The following is a 14,123-nucleotide window of genomic DNA, read 5'->3' on the forward strand; positions in this document are numbered from 1 at the left end:
TACTGTGTGGATTTTTACCTACAACCTTTAAAATCATTAGTTATGATTTATATTGGTTTTTAAAGCTACATCCAAAAAATAGAAAAATGGTCGTAACAACGTTATTTACTGAAGTTCCATTTTTTTGCTGTAGCAAATATATTGTTGCAATAATAAATTTTAAAGTTATATCATTTAAATCTAAATCAAAAAATTTTACAGTCTATTTTCTACAGTAAATTTTCTACAATTACAGTTGAACTAATCACCTCTAATATCTTTTCACAAAACTTATGTGGGTCATATGATCCTCTTTCACAACAAAAAGGTGGGCCTGACAGTTCTCTAACCTTAGTCCTCTCTTCTGGACATTTCCAACGGATATCTTTTTTTTCTACACTATAATTCTCACAAAAATAGAGTAACTTTATTATAGAAGAAAAATACATAGATTTTACTTTTTCACTTTATATTTGGAGTGGAAAAGTGAAAATAGAGGGATTTCACTTTTTCACTCTATAATAAAGTAACTCTATTATTAAGTGGATCATTAGAGCAAAATTTACTTTAAAATATAACTATTCTATTTTTGTAGAAATTATAGTAAAAAATAGATTTCAGCTGGAGATGGTCTTAGGGGTCAAGCGGACTGTAGTCTGAATCCAAATAATAAGGTTACCAAAACCGAAATTAAAGAGTAAATTAAATAAGCATTGGGTTAATCTTATAACTAAAAAGTATATACAAATTGAACTGAAACTATTATCACGACTAATTTTAGCCAAAAAAAAAACTATTAACACGACTACAATATATTCACCTCATACCTTTAGAAAGGGATCAGTCCGAACAATATTAGGTATGTGATAATAGTTATAATCATAGTTGGTTGGTGGGTCATTTTTTTTTCACGACCAAGTTGGTGGGTCATTTATGTTCCCGTGACTTCGGGGCATTTTGTATGCTTGTTAATAATTCTTTTATTTTATAACTTCAGGTATTATCAAAACCCGAAAGTTATTTATTTTCATTGGTGGGAGAGTCGTAATCCGCTAATCAGTAACCACTAATCACACATATATATAGTTCCAACTTGTATTTGAAAAGTGATAATAAGTTGGACCGATGAGGTATCAATCGAAATGACATATGCGTTTGTTCCTATCTTCCAATTATTATTTTTTCTTTGGACCAAGGTTATTATTAATCTCCCTACATCATATATTATACATTACTTATGCATTACGCATCATTGATGGCATAGTCTTCATTTTAGTGGGTTTCTGCCACTGCATATAACTTTACTTCGAATTGCATGAATACCACGCCACAACTAGTGGAGTACAGTGTCTTAGATATGACTAGTTTAGTGTAAGCAGTGGCGAATGTAGGATTAGTTTTTGGTGGGGGAAAATTTTGTATAAGCTTTAAAATATAACTAAAAAGCTATATTTACTAAGAAAAGATAACTAAATTTAAGTATATTGAACAAATTATAATATTTTCATGGTGGCACTTGCCCTCTTCTTGCATGGTGTAAGTTCGTCACTGAGTGTAAGATCCTAAAGTACAATTCTAAAAATCCACATACAGGTTTAATAATTAAAATTCCATTTCGGATTAGATATCAATTTCTTTGGCGATGTACGTACAATTGGTATTGTGTTCTTGCCATTGGTTGATATAATGATTAGAGGTTTTGTGGACAAACTTTTATTAACTAGTAACTATACAGGTCATAACTCAATATTTATTGGATTGAAGTTCCATGACTACAAAATGGTCCAGTCTCAGCAAACTTAGGCCGTTTCAGTAATCTTAATTATAGATGAGCTAGTCTGACCGAGAAAACATTAACCATCAAGTACTGTACTGGGTCAAAACCTAGCTTCAAATTTTCACTAAACAGATGATTTATTTGAAACCTAGATTCTTGATCTGCTCTTAAAAGAGCAGTTATATTTTTTTGTTTTAATTTTTTTGAAAAAGTTAATTTTTATATTTAAATATAATTCAAAAGTCAATCTAGGTTATATATATGTTAATATTGTTAGTTAATTATTAAAATAATGGATTCTAAATATTAGACCAAACATTTATCAACTAGTCATAATCCAGTTTTAATAGAAACGATGAACTCGAAATCTGGGTGAAACAAGTTTAACACATTCTACAAAATTTCCGGATCACTCACTTATGCTTTAAAATATAACTAAAAAGCTATATTTACTAAGAAAAAAATAACTAAAATTTAAGTATATTGAACAAATTATAATATTTTCATGGTGGCACTTGCCCTCTTCTTGCATGGTGTAAGTTCGCCACTGAGTGTAAGATCCTAAAGTACAATTCTAAAAATCCACATACAGGTTTAATAATTAAAATTCCATTTCGGATTAGATATCAATTTCTTTGGCGATGTACGTACAATTGGTATTGTGTTCTTGCCATTGGTTGATATAATGATTAGAGGTTTTGTGGACAAACTTTTATTAACTAGTAACTACAGGTCATAACTCAATATTTATTGGATTGAAGTTCCATGACTACAAAATGGTCCAGTCTCAGCAAACTTAGGCCGTTTCAGTAATCTTAATTATAGATGAGCTAGTCTGACAGAGAAAACATTAACCATCAAGTACTGTACTGGGTCAAAACCTAGCTTCAAATTTTCAATAAACAGATGATTTATTTGAAACTTAGATTCTTGAAGAGCAGTTATATTTTTTTGTTTTATTTTTTTTGAAAAAGTTAATTTTTATATTTAAATATAATTCAAAAGTCAATCTAGGTTATATATATGTTAATATTGTTAGTTAATTATTAAAAATAATGGATTCTAAATATTAGACCAAACATTTATCAACTAGTCATAATCCAGTTCTAATAGAAACGATGAACTCGAAATCTGGGTGAAACAAGTTTAACACATTCTACAAAATTTCCGGATCACTCACTTATGCATGGACGGACTAGTGGACATAACTGTTTCCTTTTTTTCTGAACAACAGACATAACTGTTTCCAACTTAAGAATCCTGGTAGAATGTGTGAAGAAATAAAACGTAGCAGCATATCATAAATTTTTTGGAGATTTCAGATTTAAGTTTAAGTAGCTCTTTCGCAAACGCCTAATTAACATCACACGAGAAGAACCATTTGATTTTTTTTTTTTGTAACGTCGATATATGCTAGTTGAGTACTATATATCAAAAGTTACTTTCTATTGTAACGACCGTCGATATATGCTAGTCGTGTCGTAGAAAATATTGTCCCATGTAATCAAATGGGCTTCAAAGTAATAATTTGTTTTAGAACAGTCTCATTAGTTTGTATGGAAGAATTTTTATGGGTCGTAGTCTGATATATGATGGGCTTGCTTTTTTGTCCTGTTTTTATCTGAATATCAAATATTCGGGACGAACTGAAAGCCCATTAATTCCATTTGTTTTGGTCGAACCCAAAATATTAAGGATATATATATTTGGGAAATGGGAAGTTAATATCATGCTGTGTAGAGTAACTGTTCTCTGTTAACATATTATGTAACCATCTATCTTAATGGGATGTCTAATATTTTATCATCTCATAAATTTTCGATCCAAATATTATATTTGGTTGAGAACATATTTCAACGTTTATACGTTAAACTTATCTCTCTTTTTACCAGAAAAAAAACTTACCTCTTGTAAGAAAATGTTTTTTTTGTGCAACCTCTTGTAAGAAAATGTAAATAAGCTAAAGACAGAGATTAGTTATAAAGCCCATGGCCTCTTCCTCTCTCGTACATAACACTCTCTCTAAGTAGATTATTTATACCAACATATTTAATAAATCTCTATATTTTACACTAAGACTTATAACCATTACATGCCAAATTACACAATAATAGTAGGGAAGCAAAAAAATTATTTGTTGGAAGATCTTCTTGCTGCAAATTAGAAAATGAATAATATTAAAAATAGAAAGATTCTCTAGGTTTCTGTAAAAAGGTAAAATTCAACGATTAACTTTTTCTTTCCAACCAACTGCAGTCTGCAATTATAGCTCCTCACTTCCTCTCTGGCTCTGTCTGCTCTTCATCATATCTCCCTCTCTCTCTCTCATATAAGCCGGTGATATAGATATCTCTAGAGAGAGAGTGTGCTAAAATTCATGCGAGAGAATTTTCTTCCGTTATTTTCTCTTTCCAAACCACAGTTCCACACATTGTCTGAAAAATACAAAGATTTTTTTTCCGACAACATCCGGATCGATCTCAGACAGAGTCCACTCACTGTTCGTAACAACTAGACAGAAGATGACGAACAAGACCAGTTTAGGTCTCCCCGTCTTCTTCTTCTTCTTCCTACTCTGCCTCTCCGCCGTCACATCAGATCTAGAATCCGACCGACGAGCACTCATCGCTCTCCGCGACGGCGTCCACGGCCGTCCTCTCCTCTGGAACCTAACCGCCCCGCCCTGCACTTGGGGAGGAGTCCAATGCAATGCGGGTCGGGTCACAGCGCTCCGGCTACCCGGCGTGGGTTTATCCGGTCCGTTGCCAATCGCAATCGGAAACCTCACAAAGCTCGAGACTTTATCGTTCCGGTTCAACGCGTTAACCGGTCCACTCCCGGCGGATTTCGCCAACCTAACTCTCCTCCGTTACCTTTACCTCCAAGGCAACGCCTTCTCCGAGGAGATACCTTCGTTCCTCTTCGATTTGCCCAACGTGATCCGGATCAACCTTGCTCAGAACAAGTTCTCCGGTCAGATCCCGGTTAACGTCAACTCGGCGACCCGGTTAGCTACTCTTTACTTGGAGGATAACCAGCTCACCGGTCCGATCCCGGAGATTAAGCTCAAGCTTCAGCAGTTTAACGTCTCGTCGAATCGGTTAAACGGGTCGATACCGGATCCGTTGTCGGGTATGCCCAAAACCGCTTTTGAAGGCAACTCGCTCTGCGGGAAGCCGTTAGCCGCTTGCTCCGTCACCGGAAACGGGACTCAGGGAACGGGGAAAGGGAAAAGCGACAAGCTTTCCGCCGGAGCTATCGCCGGAATAGTGATTGCTGGTCTCGTCGGGCTTGTCTTGCTCCTCTTGGTCTTGTTCTGTCTCTGCAGAAGAAAGAAGAAGAAACAGGACAATGTGGAGTCGAGAAGCATCGAAGCTCCTGTGCCGCCATCAGCAGCTAAAGAAACGACGGTGGATGACACCCCTCCTGCGGTGGCTAACGGTGCACCACCGCCGTCGTCTGAAAACGGTGCGGCTAAGAACAGTAAAGATCTGACGTTTTTCGTGAAAACGTTCGGCGTGTTCGATCTTGATGGGTTGCTGAAGGCTTCCGCGGAGGTTCTTGGTAAAGGAGCGTTTGGATCATCGTACAAGGCGAGTTTCGAGCATGGTTTAATTGTGGCTGTGAAACGGTTGAGAGATGTGGTTGTGCCTGAGAAAGAGTTTAAAGAGAAGCTGCAGGTTCTTGGTTCAATCAGCCATCCAAATCTTGTGGCATTGATCGCTTATTACTTCAGCCGCGACGAGAAGCTCGTTGTTTTCGAGTACATGCCTAGAGGAAGCTTGTCTGCTCTCTTACACGGTATAAAGTTTTCTCCTTTCAATGTTTAGTGAGTATAGATAGTGAAACGTTCTTTGTGATTCACAGGGAATAAAGGAAGTGGTAGAAGTCCATTGAGTTGGGAAACAAGAGCGAGTATAGCTCTAGGAGCAGCGAGAGCCATTAGTTACCTTCATTCACGTGACGCGACAACATCTCATGGCAACATTAAATCTTCTAACATTCTCTTGTCTGAATCTTTCGAGGCTAAGGTCTCTGACTACTGTCTTGCGCCTATGATCAGCCCTACATCTACACCTAACCGTATCGATGGTTACCGTGCTCCTGAAGTAACAGATGCTCGTAGAATCTCCCAAAAGGCTGATGTTTACAGCTTTGGTGTTCTCATTCTTGAATTACTCACAGGTACAAATAAAGAGAGAGATCTTGGAAACTTGCATTCTAGGTCTAAAAATGTGATTTTAAATCTGGCTTGTTGTTTTGCAGGGAAATCTCCAACACACCAGCAGTTAAACGAAGAAGGAGTTGATTTACCGAGATGGGTTTCATCTATCACTGAACAACAATCACCTTCAGATGTGTTTGATCCAGAGCTAACTAGGTATCAAGCTGAGGGTAATGAGAACATGATCAGGCTTTTGAAGATTGGTATAAGTTGTACTGCTCAGTATCCAGATAGTCGTCCGTCCATGGCTGAAGTCACCAGGCTCATTGAGGAGGTCTCTCGTTCATCTGGTTCACAAGGTCCTTTGTCTGGTTGATTCTTTTCTTCTTCTTTTCAATGTGGGGTCTAAATTGATCGATTTCAAAATTGTTTGGTCTGAATTTGAATTTGTTTAATAGTTTGTTCGGTGATTCTTGAGCTCAGTTGTGAAATACGTTGAAGATTTTTTTTTTTACTTTTTAGTGTTGAGTTTATCAATTGTTGAAATATATCATTGTTTGTGGAATGAAAAAAAAAGTTGTCTCATTTTCTATTGGCCGCCCCCATAAAAAAAAACTATTAGTTGACTCTTTTTTCTCTAACAAACTATGCAATAAAACGGCAAGAATCATAAAAAAAAGTTACCGACAAACTATTTTTACATTTCTTCGACTTCAAGTTTTATATTTAAAAGGTGACTCAGACTGAGTATCTAGATATGTACATTACAAATTTTATGAAATAAATATAACTTTAGGTAACGGGTCTGTGTTCCAAACAAAAAAAAAAGGTAACGGGTCTATTCAAGTTTCTTAGTTGAATCTGCTAAGTTATCCCCCATCCCCCACACCTTTCAAATTCAAGTTCAGATGATTTGGTAAGGCTATTAAAACAAAGTTTCTTCATCTTTCTTTTAGCGTTTTAAAGTAAATTTCGAATGAGACTCTATGTACATTGCCGCAGAAAACATTTAAGGACCTGATGTATGGAAGCATTAGCTGAGTGCATCATTTGTATATAACCTAGAATATACTTATCTTTTATGTATTGGTATGTAAATAAAACATGCTTTTTAGGAATTAGTTGTTGATTTTGGTTTAGTTTGCAAGTTTAAGCGAAATCAATGGGAATTGTGATGATACCCCACATCTACACCTCAAATGTTTGGTCCATTTTGTTTGATTCCATATCATTAGAGTTTCATCAACTTCGTCATAATCAACTAGCGTAACTAACTTAAAAAATGAAAAACTGTCCGATTACTTTTACTTGTTATGTGTTTGTGACTTCTTACCAGGGAAGTATCTCTTTAAAAAAAATTGTTATAACGTGTCATATATTATCATATACGTATATGATCAGTACGTAAAAAGCAGTTGGTTTCATTTTCTATATTATCCAAAATATATTTTGCTTTTTAAAAAATTATTTCCTTAGAATCCTACATTTAAATGTGCTTAAATTATAAATTAGTGAAGGTTTATGACGGTCTGTAATCAGTTAAATAAAATATATTTTTATCAGTAAATCATGAAAAAATTACGTCACGGTATATTGGACTAGCTAAGTGAGTCTTGTACGAAAACGAGAGTCATGTGCCTATGATAGACCTAGAGATGACAGACAGACGGACAAAATCAGTCAAAATCATTACTATATGTTTTTAATTGTCTCCCTAAGTAGCATTTATTGTAGACGTTAATTGAAGATGTTAATTGTCTCCCTAAGTAACATTTAGAATGGTAGGTTTTAGAGTATTTATATAGTAGTGTTTTTCATTTTCTAAAATAAAAGTTAAATGTTGTGTTTCTCAAACTAAATTTATAAGAACTATGATTTCTGTATTACTTGTTGATCAGTTTTTAGGTGGCATTAATCATTTTACACCCAGTCATGGACACACCGTTTTGTTCTCTCGTTCTCCTTGCTCTAACTCATATCCATGTGGGTTCACATGCACATGTATATATAACTAAGTGTACATATTTAATTTCATTGTGGGAAATACCTTCACCCAAGAAAATACCTTACCCTGTCAAATCCATATTAAAATATCCAAGGCTTTACAACTTGTGATTTATTTTCATGTGATTAAAAACTATAACTTTTGCCAGCTCATAAAGTCATCAATAAAACCATTTATTCTTTGTATATTATAATACAAAGTTTGTTTGAACATGGTTGCGGAATATGATAATAACTTTTTCTTATCGTCTATGAATAATTAACAACCATGACAATATATTTTCAAAGATTATGCATACTAATAATTCATGAGCTGGAGAACAAATTAATGGAGGTTCCATCAAATGCTCGAAAAATGATAAAACACATAATCCAAATAGAAATTCAGTACTGATATAAAGAAGATGTATAAAACAAAAAAGTAGTTTATTGCGAAAAATAATTTGTTTATTGCGTCAACATACAAAATGATAATATTAATGTATAAAATAATTACACATACTTGTGATGGTTGAAAAAAACATTTATCGTCAGATTTCCAAGAGAGATATTGTAAAGTTTGTTTGGGAAACATGGCCACCTCATCGAGACGGGATTGGACGCGGTTTCTCTCCAAATGTCAATAATTATGCCAACGACTAAAAGTAGAAACATCGTTGGCGAAACAAAAGAAGGTAAACCAATATAAACTCGGTGAATTAATTGGAACAATGGTATGCATTACTCTTATATTTAACCACCTCTACACATGTATACGATATACCCAACATTTACATTAGGTCTATGCTACATCCAGCCGAGCTACATCATTCATTTACATAAGTATCAGTTGAGACAATTTGAAGAGTTATTCATTTTCTTGGGACTGCAGTTGTGAGATTTATTTCTTTCTTTCCATATCGTCTTTTGTGATGTTATTAGCTGGACTTGTGCATTCGGTTATGACGATCCGTTAAATAAAAAAGTTGTAAACCTTAATGTATTAGAATATATCGTGCAAGTAAAGTTCCAGGCTTTTTACAAAAAAAAAAGTAAAGTTCCAGGCCGGTCCAACAATAGTAAAATTTATCATGGCCCATTTTGTAAATGTATATCTGTTTTGACATAATGGGCCATTTTATAGATTACATGTCAACATTTGTTAAATGGTTCGAACTTCGAAAACCATTCTTTGCTGGGAAACATAACAAGATGATGTCGTCATGACCCATGAGACTGTAAGCCTGTGTCGGCACTTGGCACCACACAAAAATAACAAACAAACAATGCAAAATTCAAAGCGCTTAGTGCTAATAGAAAAACCCCCTAATCAATAGCGTAATAAAGTGACTAACTAAGAAAGTAAACTATAGTAATTCGTTTCTCTTATTCGAGAAAAACTAAAGATCATTATGAAATTTGAGCCTTCATCTTGCAAAGAAGACAGATACGGTGTAAGATAATATATGAAGAAGATCTCATATTTATTGTCGTATATATTGAGTCCTCTGTTTTAGGAATAGTTCCTTAATGTTTTGGCTTAACCACCAAGTCTAGAGTCTGTATATAATCTCTCGACTATTGTCACTGTCATATATGAGAAATACATTTATCTAACATGGTATCAAGAGCCTAACGATACCCTAAATCTTTTTTTCTTTTCTCCCCTCTCCTTTTCTAGCCGTCATCTTCCTCACCTATTTTCTTCTTCTTCTCTTCAACCTGCAAATCCCGCCATCACCATGGCCACTAACGCTGCTCATGAGATAATCGATGGAGCCAAACCACTGTTGAACATCAATATGGTCAACATCACGAAGCTCACCTCCACGAACTTCATGACATGGAGCTCGCAAATCCACGCCTTGCTCGATGGCTATGACTTGGCTGGACACATCGATGGAACCACTGCCGCACCGGAAGAATCCATCACTCTCGACGGCGTAACCACCGTCAATCCCGAGTTCACCAAATGGCGTCGTCAAGACCGATTGGTCTACAGCGGCCTCATTGGCACTCTCTCCCCATCCATTCAGGCACTGGTCACAAACACCAAGACCTCCAGCGATGTGTGGAAATCACTCAGTGCTACGTACGCGACTCCGAGTCGTGGACATATTCAACAGCTCCGTCTTCAATTGAAGCACTTCACAAAAGGCGACAAAAGTATCGATGACTACATGAGGGGCCTGACGACTCGTTTTGATCAGCTCGGTCTTTTAGGCAAGCCTCTGGAACATGAAGACAAGATTGAGTATATTATTGATGGTCTTCCAGAGGAGTACAGATCGGTTACGGAGCAGATCGAGGGACGTGACACCACTCCGTCCATCATTGAAATACATGAGAAGCTGATAAACAAGGAAGCCAAACTCCTTGCTACCTCCGCACCACCTTCGAACCCCATTCCGATGACTGCTAATACAGCCACTGCTCGTCCGAAACAACATCAGGCGCAGAATTACCGAGGCAACAGTCCCAACTGGAATGGGAACTACAAGTCGAACACTCTCTCCTCACAGAAACAAGATACTCGCCCCACCAAAGGATACCAAGGAAAGTGCCAGATATGTGGTGTCTTCGGCCACAGCGCTCGCCGTTGCCCTCAGATGAATCCACAATACGCCAATGCCGGAGCTCCACCACATCGTCCCTGGCAACCACGAGCCAATATGGCTGTCGCAGCTCAACATCCTAGCAATGCTTGGCTCCTGGACTCGGGCGCAACGCATCATTTAACGAGTGATCTTCACAATATGGCGTTGCACCAGCCATACCTCGGAGATGACTCCGTTCTTATTGGCGATGGGTCAGGTTTATCTATCACCCACACCGGTTCTGTTTCTCTGCCTTCGTCTACACGAAACTTAAGATTAAATGATGTTCTTTGTGTTCCTAACATTAAAAAGAACCTTATTTCTGTCTATCGTCTATGTAACGCTAACAAAGTTTCGGTTGAATTTTTCCCTGCTTCCTTTCAGGTGAAGGATCTCTGCTCGGGAACCCCGTTAATCCAAGGCAAGACCAAGGATGAGCTGTACGAGTGGCCTGTCAACCCATCTACCCTTCAGTCCTTTTTTGCCTCCTCAAAACCTCAAATAACGCTGTCGGATTGGCACTTTCGTCTTGGCCATCCTTCAGCTTCTATTCTTAAGTCTGTTATTTCTAAATTTTCTTTACCATGCTCTCAATCTGTACCCTCAAACACTTTGTGCTCAGATTGTGCTATCAATAAAACTCATAAACTACCTTTTCACCAAACAACCATCTCTTCTTCCCGACCCTTACAATATATCTTTACTGATCTTTGGAGCTCACCAGTTGTCTCAGTTGATAATTACAAGTATTATCTCGTACTTGTGGATCATTACAGCCGCTACACTTGGCTCTATCCTCTGAAACTCAAGTCGCAAGTTAAAGAAGTATTCAAGACATTCAAAGCTCTTGTCGAGAATCATTTCTCTCTAAAGATCGGCACATTATTTTCAGACAATGGTGGCGAGTTTGTAGCACTTCGTAAACTGCTTGCCGACGCCGGTATCTCCCATCTCACTTCCCCACCTCACACACCGGAACATAACGGCATCTCGGAGAGAAAACATCGACATGTTGTAGAGACCGGCCTTACATTACTGACGCATGCCATCATGCCAAAGTCCTACTGGTCGTACGCGTTTAGCACTGCAACATACTTGATCAACCGGCAACCAACTCCGGTTCTTGATTTCGACTCACCGTTCAACAAGCTCTTTGGAACCCAACCTAACTACAGCAAGCTCCGAGTGTTTGGCTCTCTTTGTTTCCCTTGGCTGAGACCTTACACCTCTCACAAGCTTGAAGACCGATCCACACCGTGTGTCTTTATTGGATACTCTCCCACACAGAGTGCGTATCTTTGTCTACAAAGAGACACTGGTAGAGTATACGTCTCTAGACATGTGCGCTTCGATGAATCTGTGTTCCCGTTCAAAGATACCAAGTCCCCTCGTCAACCTGAACCACCAGTACCCCCTCCTGTCCCAACATCACCTCCCGTAACAATCATCCCCACCGTAGCACCAACCCATAGACCCACTCCTCCGAACCCAAACCCACCACTCGTGCAGCAAACGGGGACCCCGAGCCCAGCTCCTTCTCTGCCAGGACAGGTAAACTCTTCCTCGACTTTGCTTAGTTCTACTAACGAAACCAGCTTAAATGCAGAGCATTCTTCCAGCTCTCAACACTCGGTTCCGGTGATTCCTGATGCATCTACGGCAGATTCTTCTTCGGCGTCCGAACCACAACAACCATCATCACCACCAGCTCCGAGCGCACCACCTCCCGCTCCTTCTCAACCTACGAACGCTCATCCGATGCTCACTCGCCGCAAGAATCAAATCACCAAACCCAACGTCAAGTACAACTACTCTGCGGCTCTCTCCTCGCTCGTTCCTGCTGAACCAACCACGCTAGCTCAGGCTCTCAAAGACAAGCGTTGGCGTGGATCTATGTCCTTTGAGATTGATGCGTTTGCCCGCAATGGAACATATGATCTTGTTCCGAGGAAACCAGATTACAATGTTATCGGCTGCAGGTGGTTATACAAAAATAAATTCAACTCAGATGGTACTCCTCGATGCTGCAAATCTCGTCTGGTTGCGAAGGGTTACAAACAAGAATATGGTCGAGACTACACAGAAACTTTCAGCCCTGTCATTAAAGCAACAACACTACGACTCGTTCTTGATATTGCAGTCAGCTATGCATGGCCTATTCAGCAACTAGACGTCAACAATGCGTTTCTCCAAGGAACACTTACAGAGGAGGTCTACATGGACCAACCACCAGGTTTCGTTGATGCCGACAGACCTGACTACGTATGCAAACTCAACAAAGCAGTCTACGGACTTAAACAAGCTCCGAGAGCTTGGTACAATGAGCTCAGCGCTTTTCTTCTCAGCCTCGGTTTCGTGAACTCCCTTGCTGATACATCCTTATTCGTTCTCCATCGAGGATCACAGTTCATCTATCTCCTCATTTACGTCGACGACATCTTAATCACTGGTAACACTTCATCGGGCATAGCCAAGATCCTTGCTCTTCTTGCAGACCGATTTTCAGTAAAAGATGCAGAAGACTTGAATTATTTTCTTGGGATAGAAGCTCATCGTACACAGCAAGGTCTTCATCTCTCACAGCGAAAATATATTATTGACCTCCTCCACAAGTACGACATGACCAATGCCAAACCAGTGACCACTCCAATGGCATCGGCACCCAAGCTTCATCTACACTCGGGTACTCCTCTTGCGGATCCAACAAAATACCGACGACTCATCGGAAGTCTACAATACCTGCAATTTACACGGTTGGACATTGCCTATGCGGTTAACAAGCTCTCTCAGTTCATGCATATGCCGACGGAAGATCATTGGCAAGCCGCCAAGAGGATACTAAGATACCTTGCTGGGACTCCGACCCATGGAATCTACGTCTCTGCGTCAAACAAACTCGTTCTCCATGCATATTCTGATGCGGACTGGGCTGGAGACTCAGACGATTACATCTCCACCAACTCCTACATTGTCTATCTTGGACGTCATCCGATCTCTTGGACGTCAAGAAAACAGAATGGTGTTGCTAGGTCGTCTACCGAAGCCGAATATCGTGCAGTTGCCAACGCGGCTTCAGAACTCACCTGGATATGTAACGTGCTTTCCGAACTTGGAATCACTCTGCTCTCACCTCCTGTTGTCTACTGCGACAATGTGGGTGCCACCTTTCTATGTGCCAATCCCGTCTTCCATTCCCGGATGAAACACATAGCCATAGACTACCACTTTGTCTGTAACCAAGTTCAGAATGGAGCACTAAGAGTTGCCCATGTCAACACCCGTGATCAGTTGGCTGACGCCTTAACAAAGCCACTTACAAGAGCTCGATTCATGGAACTTATTGGCAAGATTGGAGTAAGACCTCGTACTCCATCTTGAGGGGGCGTGTAAGATAATATATGAAGAAGATCTCATATTTATTGTCGTATATATTGAGTCCTCTGTTTTAGGAATAGTTCCTTAATGTTTTGGCTTAACCACCAAGTCTAGAGTCTGTATATAATCTCTCGACTATTGTCACTGTCATATATGAGAAATACATTTATCTAACATACGGATGGTGAGGTGTTTTTGTTTGATGATGTTGAACTTTGAGCGTGTTCGCACTCGTTTACACGTGTAT

At 38.8% G+C, this 14,123-nt stretch overlaps 1 protein-coding gene across 1 annotated transcript; it reads left to right on the forward strand.

Annotated features, from left to right (window-relative positions):
- Positions 1-4,033: 4,033 nt before the first annotated feature.
- Positions 4,034-6,513, forward strand: LOC108843323 (probable inactive receptor kinase At5g16590). Its single transcript, XM_018616501.2, has 3 exons — positions 4,034-5,557; positions 5,624-5,941; positions 6,023-6,513. Exons 1-3 carry the CDS (start codon positions 4,279-4,281, stop codon positions 6,295-6,297), a joined length of 1,872 nt encoding a protein of 623 aa, XP_018472003.2. The 5' UTR covers positions 4,034-4,278; the 3' UTR covers positions 6,298-6,513.
- The last annotated feature ends 7,610 nt before the right edge of the window (positions 6,514-14,123 follow it).

The sequence above is a fragment of the Raphanus sativus genome, chromosome 2 (genome assembly GCF_000801105.2).
Source record: "Raphanus sativus cultivar WK10039 chromosome 2, ASM80110v3, whole genome shotgun sequence".
Taxonomy (NCBI): Eukaryota; Viridiplantae; Streptophyta; class Magnoliopsida; order Brassicales; family Brassicaceae; genus Raphanus; species Raphanus sativus.